At 38.8% G+C, this 27839-nt stretch overlaps 1 protein-coding gene across 1 annotated transcript in view; it reads left to right on the top strand.

Moving 5' to 3' along the window:
- Positions 1-17753: 17753 nt before the first annotated feature.
- The window catches only part of SLC5A7 (solute carrier family 5 member 7), a 28171-nt gene continuing 18085 nt past the window's right edge, over positions 17754-27839 (top strand). Inside the window, exons 1-3 of the mRNA XM_056329743.1 lie at positions 17754-18014; positions 18999-19221; positions 25953-26066. Of these exons, the coding sequence (XP_056185718.1) occupies positions 19044-19221; positions 25953-26066 (292 nt within the window). The 5' untranslated portion in view covers positions 17754-18014; positions 18999-19043. The remainder of the gene's footprint in view (positions 18015-18998; positions 19222-25952; positions 26067-27839) is intronic.

Here is a 27839-nt window from a genome sequence, read left to right as displayed (position 1 = left end):
TGCTATTATTATCACACCTTTACTGACCATCTTTAACAAGCTTACTTTTGCTGGTTGCCTTTTTTGTATTTTCTCATGTGTGTTATCAACATGCAGACAACTTCTCCTGCGATTCACAACTCTGATTTTATCACGGAATTGAACCTAAAGGACACACATTCCTCCTTTTGTGCTCAGCCCACTAAATCTCCCTCCATGATTTTTTTTTCTAGTGAAATGAGACTACTCCCACTTCTTTTGAGATTCATAGTACTTTCAAATATACAGAAATCTAGAATAGCAATATCTAGCTAATAAATATAAATTAATAGCTTGCTTTGAAATGCATATATGTGCTGCTAAAAAAACATCACTCAACCATTCGGTAGAAAGTGCAGTAAATACATGTGCATGGTATTTTATATCTGCTCATGAATTTTAATTAGAAAGTTTGAAATTTCTCAAGTTTCAAGGTAATGTTTTTACAATTAACTCAGATATTAAGCTATATTGCAATAAATTCTAGGCTTCACTGAAAACAATAGCAAAATTGACACCGAATTCACTATGAAAAATGTATCAATCTTTAATTTTTATCTGTATATAATGAGATACAAAAAAATGTAAAAAAGGGGGGGGGAAGTAATTATAATTATAAGCCAACTGCAAGTCATATACATATTCAATACAGCTGCAAAAGGAAAAGCACCATTCTGACAAATATTAAAACAAGATTGCAGACTCTGAGATAGTGAAGTAATCCTCCTGATAAGACTTATCCCTGTAATAGTAACTTTACTGGAGTACTGCCTTTGCTTTAGGCACAAAATTTTGAGGAAGGTAAGCAGAGAATGACCAAAGACTTTTTATCTATGTGGAAAACAAGCATAAATTAAAATAATTACAAAAGAAGAATGAGACGACCACATTACAGTACGTAAAAAGTTGTCTTAGGAAGGAAGAACCTCCTCCTCATTGGTGGGCAACAATGTGATTAAACAACAAAAATTAAGATTATGGTTAGACATTAGAAAACAGTTTCTAATAGTAGGGGCAAGCCCTGGAATAGATTGCCTGGAGACATCGTCAAATCACCAGCAGATCTTTGAGCAGACATTGCCCAAATATTTTTCATGGAAGATCTAGGTATAATTAGCCCTACCTTAGAGAAAGGCATGGAATTTTTTTTTAATTTTGACTACTTTTTTTCCTATGATTCTATGTTCTTAATTTTAAACACAATCTTAATACTTGCTAGCTTCAGTGGGTCTTTGGTTTCTACTAAAATGATTCCCTGAATTGAGACAAACCTTGAAAGAGTAAATTAATTTTGAAACCTATGGATGCCAGGTATTCAAAATCAAAGAGCATTTTTTAAGATTTCCTAATTAATACAATTTTCAGCTGGCACTAAAGGAATTAGGTGATCAGCTGCTACTAAATTTGACCAGATCTGTGTATTGAATATTCTCTGAACAAACCAGATCTAAGCAGTACTCAAACACGTTTGAAGATTTTTTTGTTAAGAGAAATTCCTGCCAATTCAGAAGCTAAAGGTTAAACCAGAATGGAAAACAGACTAAATGGCCTCTTTGAGTGCCTTCTTGTAAACATAACTTTACAAATAAGAATACATTATAATTTTTATATGCTTACTTCTTCTGCTGGCTGCTTGCCTCTGATATCTTCATGTGCTACAGGGAAGTTTGCATTTCCCAGGCTGTGTTCATATCTTGAACAGAAGTAGGGCTTCATCTCCAAACATTTTTTTGCTATCTTCACCATCACTAAACACAGAGTACAAAGAGCCCAGACTTCAGGTGATGTACATCAACAAAGTACCGTGAATGCCATGGAAGCCTGGTAATTCAGAGCAGTTGAAGATCTAGTCTAAAAACATAACTGAACAGGGAAAAAGGACTCTGCTCAGACTTACAAATCTTGCATAGAGGAATAAGGTTACCATTTTTGTTTAGTATTTTAGTGTTTTATAGGCATGGATAAAAGTCATTCTATAAGAAAACCTATTTGATAAGAATACTCTCTTCATTAATATCTCCCCTACAAATTTATTTGCATCTCAGATTTTAAGAATGGTGTGTACATAGTCATTTGTGTTACTGCCACAGCCTCTGTTTGCTCAATTGATTGCCTTGCTATTGTTTTTCTGTCTGCTCATCTATACAAGTGAAATTATCTTGCCCTTTTCTCTTTTCTGCCTGTTTTCTCAGATCATTTAACAATGAGCTACACTTTCTATGTATCCCTTTCAAAAGAGATGCAAAAGGGAAAAGGGGGGGGGGAGGGGGATGGGGGACACGGGGACAGAAAACTGAAAAGTCCGTGTCAGATCTGTATGAAATAAATTCCTTGCTGACAGTAATTTCATTCAGTCTTTCCAAAAATTGTTGTGTTCATGGTTACATGCATCTCATTGTTTCTATGGGGTCATACTTCAGTGATTCATTACTTCATTTGAGCTTTATTTCAGTATGGAAATGATGAAATTGTTGTTTTTTTTTTCAGAAAAAGATATAAATAAATAGAAAACAAAACAGTATTTATTGCAGTTACCATTAAAATGCATTTAAAATTACGAAAAGAAATTAAATTGTTCAACTCCCACTTCTTTTTAACAAATATTATTTACAATAAAATTGCCAACTTCTTCCTGAATAACCAAAAATGTGTGCAATAGACTGCAGTGAGGGCCTCCTTGATGTCTGCTGCTGGGTTTGTACTGGACTGTATCCCAGACCACATGCCTGCTCAGGGAGCACTCATGGTCTGGTACCACCTCCATTATACCACAGGTTGGGCTGCTGGGGCCAGTGGATGCTGATTATCCCTCCTAGTGACCAAGAAAATGGGTAAGGGATTGGCATGTACCTGATACCAACTATCTAGGCATTATTTCTGCTTTTAGTCTAGCCTGACAGCATATGGGGGCAAAGCCAGAGCCAAAGTGGAAGCATGCCTGTCTGAGGAAGGATTCCTTCCCTTCGCTGTATCCCACGATGGCACCCATGCACTGGCCCTGCCCCAGGTAGCCTGGATGCTCACAGTCTGACCCAAGTGAGGCATGAGTTCCACAGGCTTAAAAAAACAGTAAGTATTCAGTTCCCTGAGTGGTAACATAATAATCTGTAAATTATCTGTAATGCTAAATTGTAAATGATATCTGAACAGTATATTGTATTGTGGATAGTATTTAGGAAAAACATGAATGAACAGCTGACATTTTTTAATACATCTGTCACCTACATCATGCACTGGTATAGGGCAGTATAATACCATTTTTCTTCATCAAATCAGCTTCCAGTGTTGCAAGCCCTGACACATAAAATAAAAATATTTCTGCAGTCTGTGACTCTTCCTTCTGTGCAATGAACTAGGAAAAGAGTGAGGAACAAAGCAGGAAGGGGAATGGCCCTCAGCATAGGCTGGCTATTGAAGAGTAGGATGCACTCCAGACATAAGAAAAGATTGTCACAAACAATTTCCCCTGAAGCAGTATAGGAGCAGGGAACCAAAATGTGGTCATTGCTTTTTCTTGATCTGCTGTTAATACAGCCCAACTATGCCCTACTCTGAAATGGGAGGAAATACTGTCACTGGGAGGGGAATCGTATAAAGAGGAAAAGAGGAGAGGAGGGGAGAGGAAAGGAGAAGAGGAGAGGAGACAGGAGGAGATGAAACCTGCTCCATGATCCCTGATGTCCCCAGGTGTGTCTAAATTCTGTAGCAAGGATTGTGGAAGTGCTCTGGGTAACAGAATGGAAATGCCTTAGCAACTTTCTTATGGTAAAGAAATAATATTTTTCCAGAATTAAATGTAGATTTATTAATAAATCAAGTGAAGCAGTGGGCTTTTTCCATTTAAAATCCCTAAAATCAGTATTTCTTTTATTTACGTCATTATCAGACTTCCAGTTTTAAGCATACCATAGACATTGGTAAAATGACTGACACTCCAGCGTTATAAATGACTGTTCCTGACCATGGCAAACATGGCAAAAGTTTCTCATGGAAACACATGATTTCTACACCAATAAATTTGTTTGTATTGTGTTTACATGACATGGTTTTGTAGCGAGCGGGAAATCAAAATCTCATGGCATCAGAAAAACTGATGACTGCACCAGAGAAACTGCCCTCTTGCCAGAGGAAAAGCTGAAATTTACGACAATTGCATGGCCTTTCTCCTGGCATATAAGGCATTAGTCAACAGCTTTGAACAGTGGGATAAGCATCTCATCTTGATCTACTGAGATAAGCTTTCATTCACTAATTTGGATGGAGAGGGACAGAGACAAGGATGAAAACCAGTGCATACCATACAACTTCTGGCAGTGAATGGAAGTGTCTACAGAAAGAGCTTAATCATGTAAATTTCCCAAAAGAGTAAGGGAGACGGAGAGATCTCAGTAGATGCTTCAGTCCATCTATAGAGGAAGACATCTCTCTTCCTTGGTTGTATACATAGCCCAGAGAACACTCAGCTTTTGGCTCGAGTAGCTCTATCTGACGCCTCAAATCAGGTAGCATATTTTTGGCCTTCACCTCTAGTTGTTATCATTGATCCACTTCATTGGATGAGTTTAGAGCACCCTTCCTATTTCCTGAAGCAGAACTCTTGCTTCAGGATGTCTGCAAACTCAAGAGGACAATACTGCCTTGATTTATTCTGCATTTGATTTTCATTGAACTACAGGCTTCATTCAAAAAAGACCCTGAATCCAAAAGAGAGAGTTTTAAATAGTTTTCCTTTAATCACCCCTATCCTATAATGAAAATTTTATCATTTTTTCCACTCTCTTTTTCTGTATCAGTAGTAGATACCTAAAAAAACCCCAATAAACCAGAAGTAGTTGTATTGAGACATATTTTTCAGCTTTCAATGTCTCTTGTTCAGGTTGAAATTTTCAGCAGAAGGAATGTTGAAAAATCAAATAAACTAGTGAAGCATAACCAGTGTCCAAGATAGTGACGATAATATGAAGCTAAATTACTTATGGTCTCATATATAATACTCTTGTCAGAGCCATTTATTTGATGTATAAAATGCATACAGAGGAAGTTTCATGTGTGGACTTTTGCCATTAGGTTGTATTTTAGTGTGAGTGGAAGTATTTGAACAAGTCAGGTATATCATCTGATGGCCCATCCTCCAGGCAACTGTGGGGTTTTGTGAGGATTCCCAGCAGCTTCCCCACCCCTAGATACTTAATCCTCCCAAAGACATCAGCACTTCTGGATGCTTGTGCAGTTGCTTGCATACTGTTTATTGTTCAAGGGGTCTGCCTGGAAAAACCCAGGCACCTACATTGGATGTGCCTACTTCTGAAGTAGTTACACCAGTGTCCCTTTTTAACCACTTGTCCTTAGCAGTTGTCTTCAAAGATTCAGATGACCTGCACCCTTCACTTCAGGTGAACACATACTTCAAGGACAGTAAAGGGAGTCTGGAGTGACTAGCTCACATGATGTTGGTGTCTGAAGTTGGGTAAAAGGGCTCTTTTTTTTGTTAAGATTGTCACAGATGAAGCACAGACACTATCCACTGCCACCACAGACCTGGTTTTGATACATCCTTTCAACTCACCTAATGGAAAGTCTAATTATTTCCCAAGTCATTCTTGGATTGGAATCATGAGATATTAATGCTATTGACAGGATTTTGGTTTTGCTTTTGGCTTTTGTTTTTGTTTTGTTGTGTGTTTGTTTGTGGGGGTTTTTTGTTGGTTTTTTTTTTTTAATAAATACAGTGTCATATACCACATATGCTTTCACATTTCTGTTGTATGGGAGTCTAGCCCACCTCGCAGTGAGACCGTCCACTGTTGTTCTTCATGGGAAGGGAGGAAGAGGACAAAACAGTCTGCTCATTTGACTGATGTTGTTGTCTGACGTTTCTCAGGAAACTTTGCAGTTCAGTTGACTAGTAGTTATCTAGTCCATAATAATTCAATGATTGTTACCTAACAAATAAAGGATGGTCATAACTAATATTAATTGCTCAGACTGTTATCTTCAAAGATGCCTCCCTATAATATTCCAAGAATATCTGATATACCAGAAATTGTCTAAAAAACAAATGAAAATGCAGTCCTTACTTCAAAGAGTTAACACCGTTAAAATAGTTTATTTAGCTAGTAAAGCATGGTCTATTTCATTTTCTATTGCAGAATATACTCTGAGGTCTCGGAACTCATGAGACTGCACTGGCAGTAATCTTTCTCTCCTAGCTCCCAGCACATGGGTTATTTGGGTGACTGAAGCGGGTCTGTGATGGCAGTGAGAGACTCTGGTGCAGGCTGGGGGGTGTTTGGGGCCATCAGCCCCTTGGGAGGCTTTTTGCACTGGAGCGGTGGGTCGGTGTCTCGGGAGCCGCCCGGCGCCGCGGCCTCTGTCCGTGGTGCTGATCACCCCGGGCGCCTGGTTGCTGCTTCTGCGAGCCACGACAGGGAGAGGGGGAAATCATACCAGATTTATTGGAAAGTCAGTGCAATTATGGGGTTAAAAGTTGATAAATTAATTTAAATAATCTTGTTAATTGTTCTGTTCTAAATATAAGAATTAATAATTGCCATGATGCTTAATTATTAATATGGTAGCATAAATATTAGCATAATTCCTTCTGCCAGTTTATCATTCCTGAAATTACAGCACAAAATCCGTCCATAAATCACAAAAAGAAGTTAACAAAATCAGGAAAATTCACAGACAAAGATGAATATGTGCCTTTCCATACACTGATATTTTTGATTGCTCTAAGCAGAGAGGGAGAGATTGCATTTTAAATACATATATGCAAATACATTTAAAACCAGTATATAACCATAAACCACATATCTTGAAGCACTAAGTCAGATTCAGGAGGCAAGTGAGAAGGGCTAATGAGTTTCAGAAGAGCCTCTCATTTGTTGAGATAAGTTTCATGAGTTTTGTATGTAAAAGCCCTCTTTTTATATTGTTTGAAAGTTACTTCAGATTTACTATCTTCTGCTAAAGTACACAAGGTCTTTTTCTTGTTCTCATTACTTCTAACAGCTGCAGGATGGATAGCGTGTTTACCAGAGAGCATGTAATAAATAATGAATCACTTTGAAGCATTGCTTTCATGAAAAGTCACATACAAATATGATGTTTACTTGTAATTTGTTTAAGTTATAAAAACACTAGTTGAAAGGGTGACTTCCCAATAAATCTGCTAAAGTACTGGGTAATGGAGTATAGCTTCTTTTCTTTTCTTATATTTAAATTTTTCACCTCAGCTAATTTATGAGCCCTTCCCAAAATTACGCTCCAAAACACGTTTTTAGCAAATTCCCCAAGTGAAATGATCTATGGAATTGTCACCAGGTTCACTTTAATTTTTAATATCAGTTTTTCTCAGCTTCGAGTTCAATGAACAACAAATCATAGAAAAGTACCAGCTTTCATGCTATTTGCATTTGCTTCCCAAATGTATCAAAGCACTAATACCTTAAGGATTGGTTCACAGATGTGAGCTCAGTTATTTATATTTTTTCATAACTAAAGCAATAGAAGTAATTATTATAATTAAAAATGGAATTAATCAAAACTGCCGAAGAAAGTTGTTCTGATAGTGTCAGTTGCACCACTGCTTTAGTAACAATCACATATTTTTAACTAGATACTTCAGCTTCTTACAGATCCACAAACAAGTTTAGAAAGGCTATGCAAGCTTCCTTCTTTCTTGATCTGCAATGACACAGGTCCACAGGACAATAGATCTTAAAAGGTCACCTGCTCTTTCCTTAAGTACATCAGGTTTAGCAACCAACAGCAATTATGACTATGAAGTGTGGGGTTTTGACACACAGAGAACCCAGGATGCAAACAGTACCAAGAGCCCAAGAAGACAAGAAATTGTAGGTACAAGGTTTTCTGGCCAACATTGGCAATTCCAATCCCAAAGTCTTCTTTCAAAATCCTTCTTGCTGTGATCAGATGGTCTTTTATCAAAAATCTCTGCCTTATAAACTGGAATATTTTTTGTCATTTCCCCTCTGCTTTGCAGACCAAGACTCCTGTAATAAATATATGTCATTTGGGGACTCCATTTTATTTCTCTAATTCACCATTTTTTTACATCCTGATCCAAATTTCACTGAATTCAGTTAGAGTAATTCTAGCAGGTACTTTAGCAGTCCCTTTGAAATGATATTACGCACTTACTGATACACAGACACATTATTCAGAATTTTATCAAAGTGAATTTGTGCGCCAAATGCTTTCTCACCACATTTAAAGTACAAACACCTAGATCACAGAAATACAGAAACAAAAAAGTGCTTTTTGGATGAAAGCATTCTTGCACAAAAGAGGAGCTAAGAAACTTTTGTTCACAGTCAAGAACTTTTCACTGAAACATTTTTTTATCTTTGACTTATGGGCTTCAAGATACCTGTACTGAGGTTCTGATTTAAAGCAGTTTGTAAAACTGTTAGTGGAACCACTGATATCCACAGGATTAGCCTGATTAGCAATTAGTTATCCATTGAAGGACCTGAACTACTGAAAGCAGAGCCCAGTCACTAAATAGTGGAAATGGACATCAAAACACAGAAATATTATCTGTTTTAAATAGATTTCATAATGTATGTGGTAAACAAGTTGTTTGCATGTAAGCAGTAGTGACTGGAACAAATGACAAAGTGATAAACTCAAAATAAATAATTGTTCTGTGCCAAATACATCTGTGTACAAGGGCCTATGCAATGCTCAGGCAGCGTTTCCAGTTTTACTGAAGCCCTTGAACCAAGACAAATATTTTTATATTGTATCTTTAAAAATGCAGAGGCTATCATGTTAATGCAGTTGTCTTCCCACCCTGTTACAAATCTTTTGAAATTACTGTATAATTTCAAAAGGAAGACCTTTTTCTTGAAGTTAGAGGTACTTTTTAAATCCCGTCAATTCCAACTAACTTGTTCTAAAACAAGCAGAAATACTCCAGTCATCTTTGACCAAGTGTTATGGTACTGTGTTAGACATTTATGAATGTGCATTAGTAAACAAAAAAAATACAAACCAATATAATTCTCCTATGATGTTCTAGGTCACTCAGCAGTCATAAAATAATAACTTGTGGCTAAAAAGAACTGTCCTAGTGAAACTGAAAAGCATTTCAGGCCAGAAGTATTGGCTTTGTGAACCTTGTCATGAAATGTGCAAGTTTTCAAATTTGACAATTTTGCATAAATTCAGGACATCTTTAATGGAATCTAACTACTGTAGCACTTGCAGTTAAACAGCGTATTTATAAATTCTTATGTACTCTGTCCAAGATTGTTACTAACCCCCCTAAAAAAGACCTCATTTCCTTCACATTCCTCCAAGGATATATCTATTATGATATAATTTTCTCACACTAATTGCAGCCTCCATTTACAAATTCCTAGTAGAAGTAGATGTGCTTATAAAATCATCTCCTATCAGTTGAAGTTGATGAGAAGAGTTGCTTCAAAGGGGATAAAATCAGAACCCTTTTACTGTTTGTTTTCATTTTGATTGCAAATACTATTTAAGTTCCCTGACTTAACAGTAGTGAAATTATATATTTTCTATTTTTATTTAGGCAGATAATGCAATTTGAAAAGACTAAATTTCATTTATCATAGATCACTTATAAATTAGATCACAGAATTCAGAAAACAGCTCTGAATTGTGCCTTGAGGACTGTACACAGCTCATTGGCTGCTGAGAAGCTGACATGTTTTGGGGATTTTTTAGTAGAAGTGGCTTTTACTCTAAGGATTACTACTTTGGTTCTCTGTTGGCCCATGCACCTTGTCTTGTGTGTGCTTTTTAAGACATCAGTAAGTAAGTAAGTACATACTTTAATTTTCCTGAAGGAATGGGGGACCAGTGGAGCAAGTGAACTGATATGGATGTTTGAAAAGATACTGGGTAACTTTAAAGGTGGAATAACTTTCAAACGTCTGCAGAAGACAGGTCTCATGTTTACTCAGCTTTAAAAGTGTGAACAAGCATGGAGATATCATGGGTTAAGGGGTTACTGCCTGCCAATGACATGCCACACTTCCATTGCCTCACTTTCATTATTCACTTCATGAATAATGAAATTCATCATCATTCACTTTCATGAAACAAAACATGCTAGCTTAAATCACATTTTACGTGGCAAACAGGTATACACTTTAATTAGATTTCTCAACTACTATACAGAAGGTCCATAAAATGTACTGGCAAGGGTTTTATGATACATGTTTTTTCTCCTTTAAAATTTTGACTTGGCTGACACTAGTTTCAACTCTTTTTCTATTACAGACCATGCACATAGATGAAATCATTGCCCAGACAGAGTCATCTAACTGTGTGTGCTCTGTGGGTATTTCAGCTATACTACTCAAAAGCTACTGCTGTTAAGAAAAACCAAACAACAAAACAACAAAAAAAAAGTTTGATTTATCTAATCCTAAAATCCTCACAGAATCCAATCAATATTTTCAGGTTTTTCTTCAGGAAATGTATTCTTCAGCCAAAATGTATGGACGTGAGTGAAAAGAAACTGTATCCAAACAGCACCAGTTTTTCATATATCAGTCCACCCAGTGCCACAGAGAAAATTATTTTATTATTTTATTATTATTAGGATCAGTTACTGGTAGTGATGCCTGGAAGACCGATTTTTGCCATTGCCTTCACTAGATGTTTCCAATGAAATTGCCATAGTTAAATCTTAACGGGATTTTCTTCCAATTTTTTCAGTTCCTACTTGGTCAAAATTATGCATTGATATGCATTGAAAATCATCTGAGGGTTTATTTAAACATGTCTATAGTAAGAACATAAGCACCATAGTTATTAATAATAATAGCATTTAAAAGCAAAGTTTATAGAGTATCTTTGGATGTAGTTAACAAAATACAATTTCTGTATGGTTTCAGTTACTGCTTAACATTTTTATTATATTTTTTGCTCAGATCTATAAAAGGTATATTGCTCATGAAAAGTTTATAATGAGAAAGAACTGGTCATCTGAGGCTTTACCAAAACTTTTCACAGATTTCCTTTAAAAACTGAAGTCCTATTACAGCAAAGATTGAAACAGCATGAAGGTGGGTGGTTGGGGTTTCTTGGTGAATGTACAGAAGAACCTTTTTCTTGATTCCTCTAAAACTGCCTTTGTAAAGATTTCCTCCATGCTATCACCAAAAGAAAATCCTTCCTGAACTAAATTTGAAAACTTAATGTTCCTCAAATACTTTCTCAAGTCCTACTTTTTTTTTTTTACTTTTTTTCCAAGACAACAACAGGAAATTGGTTAGTAAATCATGGATTATTTGAATTCAGACAGACTAATGTAAAGCCCTCACAACTGGCACTGCAGGGCAAAGTAGCAGAGTGTAAACAACAGCTGAGAGTGGCTTAAACTCACCTGTTAGTATTTGCTTTTTCTTGCATCCCTTTCAGTTCAAAGCAAGATTAGGACTGCTTGCCATCTTCAGCATGGGTTAAGAATATTCATATAGTCAGTAACAGCTCCAAAAGCATCTCAGAAACTGCTCTCCCTCCTTTGCTTTCTCTCTTTGCACCAGGCTCTCTTTTTGCTGTGATATGGCACTTAACTGTCTTCAACGTTTGCAAACAGATCTGTGGCCCACTTCTGTATCAGTTTGTTCATGACTTTGTGACTTTATTTGCTGTGGTGAAGCTCTGGCACCCTCCGTTCACCACACTCCTCTTTTCAGCTTTTGGTTATGTTTGGATTTCTGTTTCCCATGTGGATGTGAAGTACTAAAGTGCTTTCGAGATCATAATGCCCATGTAAGCATGCTTCTTGCCTTAGCAGGTATGTATTTGGTCACTGACACACTGTAAGTCGTCATACAACACAAATAATAAATGACAGAAATGCTAGCCTAGCTGAGGGTGTTCCTATGCCAACTGTCCACCAGTTCAAAGGCCTTCACTGTAAGCTTGATAAATGGTGAGTCTCCATTCAGACAGATTTATTGCTCAGGGATAGGTTTCCCCAGAAATCCAATAAGCATTGCAATCAGCTTGATCTTGTTTAGTCCAAGGCATGCCAAAAGAAGGTGGATCTTTGGCCTGCCTATTCCCCTTCATTGGTCCTAACTCACTATCTTTTTCAAAAAACAAAAGAATTACAAGCATTACTTCCTAATAGCTTCCCAAATAGCTCTTTTGCATTATGTCCCATTTTAAAAATCACTCATTAGCATTGTAATTTTCTTCTGTTACCGTTACTTTATTTTCTTACTCCTCAAGCTGTTCAGTGATGCTGATCAACGAAGCAGAAAAGCCTAAAAACAAGTATGTGGTTTCTGCATCAGGGTCTTCACTTTACAATACTTTTGTGTAGCACTTAACTGCAACAGAGCTTTGACGTGACTGACTTCTGACAACAACTGGCAATATCGATATTAAATAATGATAATAATACACAACTTCCTTGCTTGCTTCATTTTAATCATATGCTCCGTATAGTTCAAATATATGTAGTTCACCGTAAAGCAGTGTACATCTCCAATCTGATTCACTCTTATTTATACTAAAGTAAAACAGGAATAGTGCAATAAATCTGTGTCAGGGAATGAAAGAATTGAACGCATTGTATATTCTCTTTCAATCCCTTAATTTTAAATTTTTTATGGCAGCTTTCTTACAACAGGTGTTGAAAAGCTAGTTCAGTTCAGGTTGCCTGAAATTTCTTACAATAAAAGCCTTACTTTTACTTGCATACAACTTTACCAGGCATCAGGCTTCCAGCTGAAATTTTTCACAGCAGTTGTCTGACTTAGATTGAATATTGATTTTATTTTCTTCAGCATTTCAGCAAAAATATTATTAGTTGCTTCTAAGATTTGCGTAGACATTGAATAAAGCAGCAACAGAAATTGACTGGAGCTATATTTTAAATATATAAATCTGTTTTATAGCACAGAAGTGCCACCTACTCCCTTAGTGTGCTCCATAGAAAAAATTACCTGTATTTGTGAAGCACTAATACTCTGCACTGCAGAAACACCTGGAGAAAGCCACCAGCATTGTTTTTATTGTAAAGTTTGAACGAGGTGTAATGTGTAAGGCCACAGGATTAATGAGGAAGATAAATAGAAATACTGAAGATTTATTGAAAGAAAAAGGCACCTCAGGGAAAAAGTAGTGTGTGATCATGCGGTTGAACACTATCACAAGAAGTATGTGGACAAGAGGACTACATCAAGATTTCATACACAGTCTTAACTCTGCTTTTCTTATATGTTTAAGTACTACACTTTACAGTCTTCTCCTTTTACTGATTTTTTTAATGCTATAGACTCACAGAAACTATGGTGCACAGTATTAAACAACATGTCATGTGCAGCATTTGCCACAGTAGGAAAAAAAAGAGCTATGTCTTTGACATTTAATCCGGTTTACTATCAAAAGGGTCACATCAGTGCTCTACACTATCTGGAACCCCTGAAAGCTCAGAACTGTAGCTGTATCTGTATCTTCCCGCGAGGTAGCCAGGGACTCTTGGTACCTATCAAATATATCTTCCAAAAGAGGTCTTATCCAGGTGTTCTTTCTGAGCTGTTGAGCAAATGGATGGATAATTTCTTTGGGGACTCCATGGTTAATAAAGAAACTGCAGAAGGAGTCTAAGATGGATACTATCCCAAAAACCACAAACTGATCGAGACGCCCTGGTTTAGAATAATTCTGCCATAAACCTTTCTGCAGCATCTGTCTCAGGAAAGCTTTTATTACAGGGCTTAAACTAAGTGGTAGTAAAAGCTCTCTTATTAAGGGAATACTCATCAAAAACCCCCTTTTTTTTTAAAGGAAGCTATAGTTTATTTAAGTAACTGTGTAAACCAACCTGATAAAATACATAATTGCACCATGCAAATTTTAGACATGGAAATCTATCAGAAAATAGAATTTTATCTTAAAGGTTTATTTAGCCAGATAGATATTTATTCCTTAGATGGTTTACATCATGGCTTACAACCTCTGGCTTCTTGAATACTGTGAATTACAGTTCTTAACATAGATGGTGACGGGGTTAGAATTCAGTCTCTGTCCCTCACATTTCCTGTTGTTCAGACTCCTCTGAAATATCAAATAGCAGGAAGCACTGAGAAAAGAAAGTGGGTAGCAGTTTAGCCTAAGTGGCCCTAAACAAGTATTTATATTTTGATCAGCTCCATGAGTTGTGTCCAGGGTGACCTTTTTCTAAACAAAGTCTCCGTGATGGACATAGGTTTGGAATGCAAAACTGTTATCAAGAGGGAGTTCAAATAGCTATACATAGGCTCAAGAAATCTTTGGAAATATTGTAAGATCTTTGCCTAAAAAAATGACAGACATGCTACATGAAAGTTAACTTCTGTTGTTTCCACAAAACATTCCTCAACAGCTATGTAAAGAAATGGAAGAAAAAAGAGTACCAGATATAGCTCCATAGCAAGGACTGGTCATAAAATTAAAAGCTCAAGTTAAGCCATCTAATTTGGGGTGAATATCTGTGTTCTGAAACAAACTGAGTAGGGAGCTGTACCTTTAGCCTTCTGCTGCTTGATAGGCATCCTGCCTTTGCAAAACTTCTCCACAAAAGTATTCAAAGGATGACTATCACTGAAATAAACATTCATTTTAGTATTTGAAAAATTGCCACGAAAGATGAAAGAGGACTTGATGCCCATTTCTGTTAGTGGAGTAAATCCCAAGAGCATTCAGTAATTTAGTGTGAATTTTTAAAGTAAAACCTGGTCCTTCGTCAGTGTTTCATAAAACCTTCAAGGTAAAATTGAGAACTGGATAGCCCAGTGTGGGGTGAGCCCTTGGAAGCCTGCAGCAGGCAGGAGTAAGTATGCAGGGTTATTTGCAAAACTTTATTTACCAGGGTACCAGTATTCATCAGATTACTCTAAGTACTGCTTCATGCTGATTGATCTAAAAACCTAAAAAAACAAAAGAGCCATAAGGGATCTTCTGTTGACCCACCCAACCTGTCAACTTTAGACTGTCCCACTATGAAGTTATCAATTCTACTACTGTCACTGTCCAGAGCAAGACTTCTACAAGGGGCAGAGGCATCCGATGGTGATGGGCAGCCACAAACCACCACCAAGGACAGAAACACTTGGAAATGATTCGAGGTGAGTAAATGCAGGCTTCTGTGACAATTTCTTAAACATGAAAACTAAGTTTAAAGATTTCTGGTTTGAATAGTGTGTTTTGAAACTGCTCTTTAAAAAAAGAAAATTATATTCTTGAATATATTGTTTTAGAAGTCAGACACTGCCAATAGACTGCCTCTTTCCTGGAAAAGATGACCTCAGTTCTAAGTGTTTCAACAGCAGAAGTAATTCTCTTTGGAAATGAGGTCAGGTCTGGTATGGAATCTGCCTTGCAGTTGCAGTTAGTATCTCTGGCACCATCGTGCATCTTTTCCCAAGAGCCATAAAATTTACTGGTATTCATTTGTGCACACCCTCAGATAACATGATAAATGAGTTTTGTGTATGACTGCGTTTGATAGATGCTGTTCGGGTGCAGCTGGCAGAATGCACACAGGGATCCAGTGTGGCAGGATCCTTTCCCAAAAGAAAACACCAGAAAATTATCTGAAATAGTAATAATGGATGAGCAAAGAAAGGATAGTAAATGATTAAATCAACTAACATTCACACCTTACTAAAATTATTTTTTCAGTCTTTCCCAGCTACATGCAGGAGAAGACAGTTTCAAAACCCAAAGCCAAACTCGTTCAAGGAACCTATAGCTCAAACTAATATCTCATCAGAGAATGTATGACTTGACTTATTTGTGGTTAAGTAACTACATGATAGATACACTCGTAAGGTAAAACATGGCTGGCACAGTTGGTTCATTGGATGGAAGGCTGCAAACTATTCCTGAGCATCAAGGAGACAAAAATTCTCAAATATAATTTTTAAAAAATTCATTTTAATGGATTTCAGTAAAATATAGTAAATTTAGAGTTAATTAATTTCTAGAAATGAAAAAATAGTTTCCCTGTTCCAGTGCCATGAACAGGTCTGTATCAGGCCCAGTAAGGACAACAGGAATTTGTTACAGTCTTCAGTGAAGACTGAAGTTGGGATTTAATCTAAGAAAAGACTATGGGATTTTTTATTGGTTAGCATTTTTTGAATTTGCCTAAGACAGACTTTGGCTAACACTTTTCCCCAGAATTTTCCATATTTTGTGTTGTCATGTCTTCTTCCACTGTATTAAGCTGGAGGAAAACTTCTAATTAAAACTTTCTGTGAATTTAATTTAGCATCCATTTTTACATTCAAGCATTTCCTATCACATTTTAATTCTCGAACCTGTTCATTTATTTCTAATTGAGACACCCCCAACATTGTTTCCAAGGTCTCTGACTTCTACTTATGATTTTTATTGTGTGTACTTACGACAGTATTTGACAGTATTTCTGTTTAGAAGGCAACTTGGTGCTCAACTGTGTCTAAAATGCATCTCTGTTGCCTTTTCCTGGGAGGAGGTTTTTATTGCAGACTCCCAAAGCAAACATCGCATCACTAGCGTCACTCAACAATCCATGAGATTGGCTGACAAAAATAGTAACATTCCTAACCTTTAATTCTTTGGCCACCCTTGTCGAGTCTTCTTCAGCTGAGCCCAGGGACTTGGAAGCAGTGTTATGCACACAATTTATGAGTATGCAATCATAATTTTTTGCACATAATATACGTCATAAATGGCTGGGGCTAACATGCTACTTGGTGTGACATGTTCAGCAGCCAGTGAGCAGCCAGCCAAAGCGGCTATGCCAGCCAGGCAGTTGGCAAATAGGCAGGGAAGTGCCAGCCCTTGGGTTGTTCCATGCAGCGGGCTGAGCTTTGCTGATCTGCCACCTTCCTCCTGTCTTTACATCTTCCCAGCTGGTAGTTTTCCTCTGAGTCTAGGATGATTTTATATTTTCTGCTTTAAATTAGTTCTTCTACTTGTCACTTCCATACTTCTGTGGGCTTTGTATTTCTACTTTTCTATCCTGCATGAGCCAGTGGCCCATGTTACCTGCCTCTTGAGAGCGGACAGTGACCACTACAGCTCAGTATAACCTTTCCTTTATAAAAACTGGGGCAAGGGCACGCATGGGTCCTTTTTGCATCCTGAGCACTCATTGTCCAGCATAATCTGGAGACAGAAAGCAAGAGTGCTGTCGCAGGAAAGCTGGTATTACTGTAGCTCTGGAGGTGAGGTTTGTAAAAGGCATGGCAAAATAACGGAGACTCCCCAAGAACTAGCTGCTCAGCAGCTGGGAAGCGCAGCTGCACGTTCAGCCAGGTTGGGAAGGGGGCTGTGGGGAAAGGTGGCCCCGACCAGCCCCACACCGCTGTGCCTTGGCCCGATGCTGGCCCAAGAGTTAAGCCAGTGGCTTCCAGTTAGGAAGGGTGCCAGGGAGGGACCGGGAGCACAGAGCTCACCTTCCCTCTCCCTACCCCCGCCGCCTCCCCTTGCTCCGGCTCGCTTTCCAGCACCTCTTTTGATCAGCTCTTTCTTTTCTCCCTCTTGTCCGTGGGTCCGGCACGATCGCGTTCCTTCCTTTCTCCCCCTCATTCCCTTTTGTTTCCTCACCCCATTTCACTTTCTAACCCTGTTTCCCTGCCATGGCACGACAATCACTCTCCCTTGAGTCATCCTTACTTCCCCCCAACGTCCCCTAGCACTCTGACGTCTTTCCCCCTTCCTCCCCCCAGCTCTGACGGACACGGCCCTCTCACCCCACTCAACCCTCCCCCTTTATAAAGGGATTTTATCTTTTTAATCCACGAGCCCCCCGCCGCAGCCTCAGCGCTCGCTGCGCCGCCGGCACCGCAACGGGCAGAGCCGATCCTGCCTTTGCGCCTTCCCCCCCCGCCAGCGGGAGGACCCGGGCGGGGGCAAAGCCCCCCGGCGGCTCAGCCCCGACACCGCCCCGCGGCATGGGCGGCCGTGCCCCGCGGGCTGCGGGGCAGCGCGGCGGCGGAGCGCAGGTGGGCGGCGGGCGGGGGGCGCCGCTCCCCGACGGCGCGGGGCGGGGGCGGGCGGGGGCCCCTCCGGCGGCGCGGCGCGGGGGTGCGCGGCCGCGCAGGGCGGCGCGGCGGTGGCGGAGCGCGGGTGCGGAGCGCCGCGGGAGGTAGGGCGGGCCCCGCGCAGGGCTCCGCGCAGGGCTCCCGCCGAGCCGTCGGGAGCGCGGCCGGGGCTTGCGGGGCGGCGGCGGCGGCGGAGCGGCGGGGCGAGGGCGGGGAGGGGGCTCCGGGAGCGGCTGGGTACGGGGCAGCCGCTGCGTGCGCTGCCAGGGAGTTTTGCCCCGCTGTAGCTCGTGTACCTCAAAATTCCTGCCGCTCGACAGCTTTTAAGCTCGCCGTTTCCTTCTCGAATTGCGAGCCAGGATGGATTGGCACTTCTAATGCGGGGCAATTAAATGTCGCAAAAAAAGAAAGCGCGGATTTTTAAACACAGGAGGTGATAGAAGGGGGGGAAGAGTCGGCGTTGAGACACAGACTCAAAAGACACGTTTTGCTGGTGTAGCTGGTACTTATCCATAGTTCTTAATGTAACTTAAAACACTTCCGTGGTTCGCGTCCTAACTGAGCAGAGACTTGTAACAGCCCACATGGCCGAGACCTGTCCTCTTCCAGGTACCAAACTATTTCGTGACTGAGGAGTTCCCATACACTGAGGACTTGCTGACACGAAAAGAATTCAGTGCTCAGCAACTGATTTCTACAAATGGTGTAGCTTTCAGCCAGAGCATTGATTTCCTTTTGTAAGCGCCAGTTACAAATGTTGGTTGTTGCTCCACAGGCATTTTAATTGGCATGTAAACTTAATTTCAATTACATCTGAAATACTCATTTCATACATTTAGCAGAATAGTCTTTTTTAAGAACCATCTCAGTTTTCTTTGTAGACCAATTCTAAAAAGCATCTTTCCAGGTTTGTTAAAAGCAGATCTGTTATTGCATTCTCTCCAGAGGTCTTAATGAAATAACAATCAAAGAAACAGTCGGGACTTCAACATGGCTTTCCATGCGGAGGGGCTGGTGGCCATAATTGTATTCTACCTGGCTATCCTGGCAGTTGGGATATGGGCTGCTTGGAAAACCAAGAACACCGGCAGCGAAGGAGATCGCAGCGAAGCTATTATAGTCGGTGGAAGAGACATCGGCTTGCTAGTTGGTGGATTTACAATGACTGGTATGTAAAAGCACCTTTTTTTTTTTTTTTTTTTTCCCTACCAGCATATAACTTGTCAGTTTTCCATCTGAATGAGGAAGTGCAATGTGCATGTTGAATAATGCAAAATGGAAAATATATATATACTATTTTTCCAATTGCTGCTAACATTGTTTAGTGAATAGCCAAATGTAGCATCTATATAAAAACATGAAATATTTTAAAATCATACAGGAAGAATATATTATAATTCTTACTCATTGCTTTCATATTCATCTGTAGATCAGATATTTTTGGGACAGAAGTATGGAATGTATACAGATTAATAAGAAATCCAGTTTAAAAATAATTGTTATTGTTGTTAAAGCCATCCAAATTAGCAAGTCATTTTTGTTTCATCTGAGAAAAAGTTTATGTGCAAAAAGATGTGGGGGGGAGGGGGGGGCAGCATCAATTAAGAATAAGTTTCTAAAAGAAAATTGGCATAAATCCAAGCTTGTCATTCCACTGATTTCTGCAAACTTACTTTGTGGATTCTTTTAGCTTCTGCAGCAATTTGACAAAGCAGTACATTACTGTCAATAGTAGTATCGGTGAGAAAAGCCTGGGTGAAGGAAGAGCTGATTTTGTAAGCAGTGCTATCTGACTCCCAGAGCCAGTAGAACCAGGTGTCTTACCTGGATAAACAAGATATTCACGATATGGTCCAAAATCTCAGGTCCTACAGCTAACATATGGTATCGGAACAAAAATGCATTATAATAAGAGTGAATTGGCCCACCATTATTATTTAAGCTGTTTAATTTTTAAGCTTGCTTCTTTCTGTTTATTTATTTGATTTGTTCTAAATCCTGTTCAGGCGAAGCTCTTTCAATTGCCAAATTGAATTTATCAAGTCATATTTATGTTTTGCTTTTTTTCCCTGTTCGGGTTTCGCAATTATCTCAGGCCAAAATTTTTGTGTTCTTTAATCAAGAGATATTCCCTTCTTATGCAGGGTCATCCTGCTCATTCAGAAAAATGAATATTTGCATATTGAGTAAAAAATATTTGTAAAAGTCAATAAAGTTTGAATACAGGCAGATGTTCTGCTTTTCGCACTTTGCTGTAATTTACTGTATCACATATCCGTTGGCTACTGAAGCATCAGTCATGACAAGGTTCTGCTCATAGCACAAGCTGGTTTGACTGCTTTCTGCTGAATGAAATGTTTTCAAGGGCACTGAAACCAGAATATTTTGCAGAGATATTGCTTGCCACAAAACTGTAATCATTAGAGGAGGGGAGTGGAGACAAAACAAGACATTCTCTGCACAAGTGGTTATGAGTAACAGCTTTGCCTGTGGAAGAAGACACAAATTCTGGCCTCCTTAATCCTATTTTACAGGAATATTTTCCATAACAGCCAAAGCAGAGATGAGACTTGAACTGGGGCTTCCTATATTGAAGGCAATTTCTATAGCCACCACAATTCACACCCACACATGCTCATCCCGTTTCATGCAGGCTCTAGAGATGGCGTAGTATATCATCTCTGTGGTTGAATATCAAGACTGATCCTAAAGCCTTTGGGCAGCTAAAACATTCATGGATTTTATACTCTCAGGGTTTGCAGTTTCCTACCTATACCTTCTTTAACTATGGTAATTAAAGCTTGAGATGTCAAGGAAATTACACTTTCAGTTTCAGGGAACACCACCTGGCATACAAAGTTAAATGAGGGCACAAGACTAATGAATCAAGGATTAAAATGAATTTTGTTTTGGTGATGGTGTTTGGGACAATCAGTTTGTAAAGCCATAACAAAACAATTATGAAAGTATGCTGATCAAATTTTGCATTTTTTACTAAGTGGTCACATTATTCAAGTGCATATTTGTTTCTTTAAAAATGATAGATGCAGATTTTGCACCTCATAACCATGCCTCCAGAGATATATAGCTATTCCAACTTCATCTTTATATTTTACAGTTTTTGTTATCTAAATATGAATTAAAAAGCAAAGCCTACCCTGTAAAAGGAAAACAAGAAATTTTTAAACATCTCCAGAGAGGATATTGTTCATATGGACATGAAGTCCTTTGGGTTATGAGATAAGGCCTAATTCTGTCTTTCTTGCCTGAAGAAAACCCTACCGTGTTCTACAGATATTAGCTAGAAAATAGTAGAAGTTTCTAGGGCTACTTGGTGGGGAGGATGACAGAACTCAATTGATAAATTTAAAATAAAATTCAGAGCACAAGCATCGTGACTTAATAAGGCCGGCCTCAAGATTCCTGAGTAATTATAGTTGATTTTCCAAACAGTATTGAAAAACCTTAAAACAAATGCACTACTTATGAATAATGGCTATGGACATCTTTGGATATATGCTATGACCCTGAAGAAGCAGCTGTATCAACTAGTTACTGAAACACCTGAACACAAAGCCTGTTGAAGACTGCGTGTATTCATAATTTTTCAAAAACAAAGAATGAGAAGCTTGAATTTGGGTTGGTTCACAGTAGCTCATATTAAAATGAGCTAACATAGTACCAGAGTAGACATCCCTTTAATCTCTATTATATTTACATAATGTAACATTTTAACTATAATTAAGTGCTAGCATTCCTTAATTTGTGGGTGAAATTCCTAAGAAGGGGCATTTGCGACAAACTTGAGTCTATTCTGATTTTGGTGATTGAGTATAAACCTCAAAGGAAATATTTGAGATGACATAATCAGATGCTTGCAAACATGACCAAAAAGGTAATATTCTAATGATTCAGTTTTTTTATTTTAGTTGGATGGAACTATGTATCCTTTCACAGGAAAAAAAAAAAATAAATACTACAAAATTCTCTTTTTTTGAAATCCTTAGGTCAGGATTTGCATTTTACAGAGCTTGATGGGTTGATTCAATAATTTGAGAGGTCAGACAATCTGACAAAGAAGTGTGAAAAAGTCTGATTTTCATATAAATATATATATTTAAAGAACTCTGAGACTGATTTCTATGTTATTTGTATGAACTAGAGGCAGAATTGCACTCCATATCCTCAGTGTTTGTCTGACCATTTTTTAGGGTGCATGTTTTAGATGGATGTTGCTATTTGCTTCATTTTTCGGCCCTTCAGATGGCAGGCAAAGAGAAGATTAAAATAGATTACCATGAGTGTTTCCATAGATTATTAAATTTTAAGTTCCTTTTGTCTGATTTAGAAAAAAAATAGGAAGATTTTAACCAAAAAAGGTATTAAGCTAACTTTAAATTGTGGCTTAGCAAACTGAGGATCAGAAAATTAATATCTAAGGTTGAAATCCCATCTTATCATATCCCGTTATTTCTCTTATAATGCATTTACTGATGTCAATGTATGCACTGACTACCCATTCGCCCCCTCAGAAACACCCGTATAGCACCTTCTTAGAGCTCTGGGGTCTTTGGCCAGTGTTCCGGAACAGCCATGTGTATAGAAAAATTGATCAGCAGCTACCTTTCAAACCCTAATCCAGAAATCAAGAAATAAAATTGAAAATAAACGGTAAATCCTCCATGCCACCTTACCCAGCAATAGCTGTCCACAAGACATTGTTCCTGTCCCCAGCCACGGGGGCAATGGCCCCTGCAACATCAAACAGAAGGGAAATGACATGATGGCCTCCAGAAGAAAATAAGGGAGCTAGGCATAGCGTCCAGGTACCCCTCGGAGAACGCCTGCCACCTCAGTAGCAACCCCAGGCAAATAGATGCCAAACCTTGAAGCCTCCTTGCAGCAATGCTGGACATCTGTATGGGATATTATTGCCCATCTGGAAATGCATATCATTCATGCAAAATTCATGCTTATGTTTTTTCCAGAGAAGGAGACAAATACAATTCCCTTTCTAAATATTTATTTTTGTTGCTGTATACAGGTGCTTACAACCTATTCCATTAAGTCTGTGCTGCTTGAGACACAATAGGCAACACATATCCCAGCTGGTCGTGGACTCAGCAGTCAACGGCTCAATGTCCAGGTGGAGAACAGTGACAAGTGATGTCCCTTAGGGTTCCATACTGGGGACAGTATTATTTAACATCTTTTTTGGGGACACAGACAGTGGGATTGAGTGCACCCTCAGCAAGTTTGCCAATGACACCAAGATTAGTGGTGAGGCTGATACTCTAGAGCGAAGGGATGCCATCCAGAGGAACCTTGACAGGGTAGAAAGGTGGACCCATGTGAACCTCATATAGTTCAACAAGGCCAAGTACAAGGTCCTGCACCTGGGTCAGGGCAATCCCAAACATGGATACAGGCTGACCGATGAGTGGATTGAGAGCACCCCTGTGGAAAAGGACTTGAGGGTACTGGTGGAGGAAAAACTGAATATGAGCTGGCAATGTGTGCTTGCAGCCAGTTTGTAATGCGCCAATGTGCGAATGAAAGCCAAGTGCATCCTGGGCTGCATCAAAAAAAGCATAACCAGCAGGTTGAGGGAGGCGATTTTCCCCTTGTGTTTGGCTCTCATGAGATGCCACCTGGAGTACTGCATTCAGCTCTAGGGTTCCCTACATAAGAAGGACACAAGCCTGTCGGAGTGAGTCCAGAGGAGGGGCACAAAGATGGTCAGAGGGATGGAACACCTTTCCTATGGAGAGAGCCTGAGAGAGTTGGGGTTGTTCAGACTGGAGAAGAGAAAGCTCTGGGGAAACCTTATAACAGCCTGCCAGTACTTGAAGGAAGCCTACAGGAAAGATGGGGAGGGACTATTTATCAGGCTGTGTAGTTATAGGACAGTTTTAAACTGAAGGATAGTAGATTGAGATTAGATATAAGGAAGAAATTCATTACTGTGAGGGTGGTGGGACACTGGAACAGGTTCCCCAGAGAAGCTGTGGATGCCCCATCTCTGAAAGCGTTCAAGGCCAGGCTGGATGTGACTTTGAGCAACCTGGCTGAGTGGAAGGTGTCCCTGCCCATGGCAGGGGGGTTGGAACTAGATGATCTTTAATGTCCCTTCCAACACAAACCATTCTATGATTCTAGGACTCTGGTACACAAAGTATCACATTTCTGGCTACCTTAATTCACACTGTCAAGAGGCAAAAATCCCAAATGCCTGACAATTTTTTACATAGATTCTGTATCCTTGCTCTTCCCATCAAGGATCAATGTTCATACATCTTCTCTATGTGGTCCCACATGGGCATCGCTTACCTTTAGTCTTGTCTCTGTAGTGCACAATAGATCTCGATACCACAAGTCTACCAATAACAGGGCTGCTTTGATCACTTCTTTTGTTACAGACTCTCTCTGCATGCATATCCTTCATACAAGCCCATTATACTATTTCCCACAACAGAATGGTACATTCCTGTACTTAAAAATGCTGAAATGGGGGCGATTGTACTGCTCTGGTTGCTGGAGATCTTTGTTTCTAAAGCCATGGTGTAATTTAGCATCATGTTAAAAAAAGTACCCTCTGGTAGTATTTGAGAGATATCACAACTGAGCAGAAAAGAGTGGGCATTTAGATTTTCACAAAAATTCATTACTAATTTTAATTAAAATTTAATTTGTAATTAATTAAGCAATTAAAAACTATTTTTTTTCATTTGTGTTTATCTCCAATTGTTTGTCTTAAATACAAAATCAAGTTTGCTTGTATGATGGTGGATGCTGGGAAAATCCTGAAGAATTCTTAAGAAAAATAAATTTCTTAGTACTGTGAATTTTTACACAGAAGGTCTGAGCTACTCTTATATGAGAAGGCAAAGGCTTCTGAGGCAAATCAAAATAGCATTACAAAAATCTAGTACTTGAATAATCTGCCTGCCCTCATCCAAACTACAGACACAGATTCATAAAGCTTACTCATTACACATTCGAGAAAATCAAGAACTTTTTGCATGGAATCTGCAAACAGGAAGAGATAAACTTTATTATGTAATTTCTTATGAATTATTTTTGCAGATGTAATCATGATACATTTCTGTGTTGGGGATTTTCTTTCATATATACTGTAGATCCCAAATTCTCAAATGTAGAAACTTCCTTTCAAGACAGAGAATCAATTCATTAAAGATCTGAGGATGGTATAATAAAGATACTGCTTTTTAGAGTGATAAAATCAGAAATATTATTGGTAGTACAATTCTCTTCTGAAATATGTCTTCAGGAAGCACAAAAATAAATGTCAGTTTAGAACTTAAGTATCTACATAAAACCACCACAGCCCTATATGGAAATGTATCATTTATGGAAGTCAGTTTACCAAATGTGCTTCATGTAGACAATTTAAAATTTAGCGAGGTTTTAAGGCCAATTTTTTTCATGAGGGCCCTAGTAAACAATGCATTCATTAAACTCTTGTCTGATTGGAATGCTTTGAGTTTTCTCAGCTGGGATGACTTTATCACCATATGTTTATTGTTTTTCTTCAGATCCCCCCTTACATCTCTCCTTCACTTTGACTAACACAAAGCAAATAGTAATGGTTAATGAACTGATGTGCATCGTTTGTTGTAAACAAGTAGTGGGGGACTCAGCCTTCACATCTTCACTGACTATACAGAGGCTTAAACACCTTGATGATTGTCTCAGTTCAACTGACTTCTTTTTTTGTATGTCTAGGTTGTACATTTTTAGAATTAGAACAACCTTTTATAGAAGGATGCCATGTCTGGCACTTGTATAGTACATGTAATAAAAAATAGCAATATCATACATGATGACAAATTCATTTCTTTGTGTGCATTAAAGGCTTTTCCACTTCTTCTTTTTCAGCCACATGGGTTGGAGGAGGTTACATCAATGGGACAGCAGAAGCTGTGTATGTCCCAGGCTATGGTCTAGCTTGGGCTCAGGCACCTATTGGATATTCCCTTAGTCTGGTTTTAGGTAAGCAAAGAACTAAAGCTAATAGTCTCATTTTAAACAGTTCTGATGACAAGTCCATCATTTGAAATGAAACAACTAGGGCCTGATAAAAGAACACTAAGATAAACTAGATCCATTCTGCTCATAGTTTTGCCTATTAAAAAGAAAATCAGAAAATCACTATAAATAGTTTGATATCTTATGTTTCCTGAATACCTTGGCAAGATCTATTTGATCATTACAACCATACTGATCTTTGGACGTCACAATAACTTAGACTCTTTAGGTTGTGGGATTTTTTTGTTGTAGTTATATATACTAAGTTTTACATATTGAGGTTTTCTTTCAGTGCCTGTATGATCTGGAACATGATAGTATCAGGGCATCTATAAATCTTGGAATTCAAGAGCAGCAAATACCCTTTCAGGTTAGGGAAGTGCTTATACCTTACAAATCTTCACCAAGAGTCTAACTTGTCTAATTTTGTGTAGGAAGTCTGCAGTAGAACCAGACTATTTCCTCAAAATTTGACCAAGCCTCCTCTTAAATGCAATGCAGAACTCCAAATCATATGTCAAAATGCAAACGCACAATCTTGCTATATGCAGGGTCAGTTTTTAAAATACAGACAGTATTATAATTTTTAGTGCTGTGGCCTCTAATTCCTGAAATGTAGTCTCAGAAATAATAGCAATAAAAACTTTCTCACTGTGTCTCAACCACATGGAACAGCTTGCAATGAAAGTATTGCCTTGTGAACCATGATAAATATGTCACAAAGTTATCAACTACATCCTGTCAGTTTGTGAAGAGATCATGTCCCTAAGGCAATAGCTAATGCAACAGTTTAAAATGAATGTTGCTACAAAAAAGATCCTGTGTTTTTCATGTTTCATTAATATGATTGGTGTATTAGCCTTTCTAATAATACTTGACCTCTCGGTCTATTTTGAGTCTTTTCTCATGGTCCTCCCACCTAGTCTGTCCCTTTGTTTCCTTCGGTTGTTTATCCAGGTCTTCTTGCCCCTTTTATTTCTTCCTATACAACTTGGTTTCCCTCCTGACTCTTTTTTTCCCTTGGAAATGCTTTTCTATGGCCTGTCCTGGTTGTCCTTTCTTGCCAGGCTGAATCATTCCCCATCATAGATGTTCTTCTTTGGCATGTGCAGGCCAGCTCCAGTTCCAGTGGTTGTTCCCATCCCTTAGAGCAGCTCTATTTCCTGCAATGAAAACAGTAATGGTAGATGTCTGCCTGGAGATCAGTTGATGTCATTATGAGGTCATGGGGGTTATGATCCATCGATGTCGTTAAGCAGTTGTTAGGATCGTAGTCACATTCTTCCTGACTCTTAGCCTCTGTAGAATTGACACAAATTAATTATAGCCCAGAAGGGGTTGAGTTAGCCTCTCCCCTCATTTTCAGCTGGTTTTAGATATCCAGACATTTTTTCCTGGAAATTAAAATGGCCACTGCAGAGAAAAGAAGTCTGATCATGCGAACATATATCTCTCTGCAGAGCACAGAGAGGAAAGCATTTCTGTAGGTGTGATCTGTAAGTGCAGGTTTGAGGAGAGGAGGTGTTTATCCTTCTTTAAAAAAATAAATCACAATTATAAATACAATGCTAGAAGAAATATTACTGCTTCAGACTGGAAAGATTTAAGATTGATATAACCTCCCTGTTAGTTCAATGCTGCTTTTCCTAATTTTTCAAGCAATTTAGTTTTAAAGGTTAGAATATCTCCTATTTTCTTTGACAGATGCTTGAACGTCCTAATAGATTATAATACCAG

This window comes from Falco biarmicus, chromosome 2, assembly GCF_023638135.1.
Source record: "Falco biarmicus isolate bFalBia1 chromosome 2, bFalBia1.pri, whole genome shotgun sequence".
In the NCBI taxonomy this organism is placed as follows: Eukaryota; Metazoa; Chordata; class Aves; order Falconiformes; family Falconidae; genus Falco; species Falco biarmicus.
The sequence above is the reverse complement of the archived record's forward strand: the minus strand, read 5'-3'. Positions and strand labels throughout refer to the sequence as shown.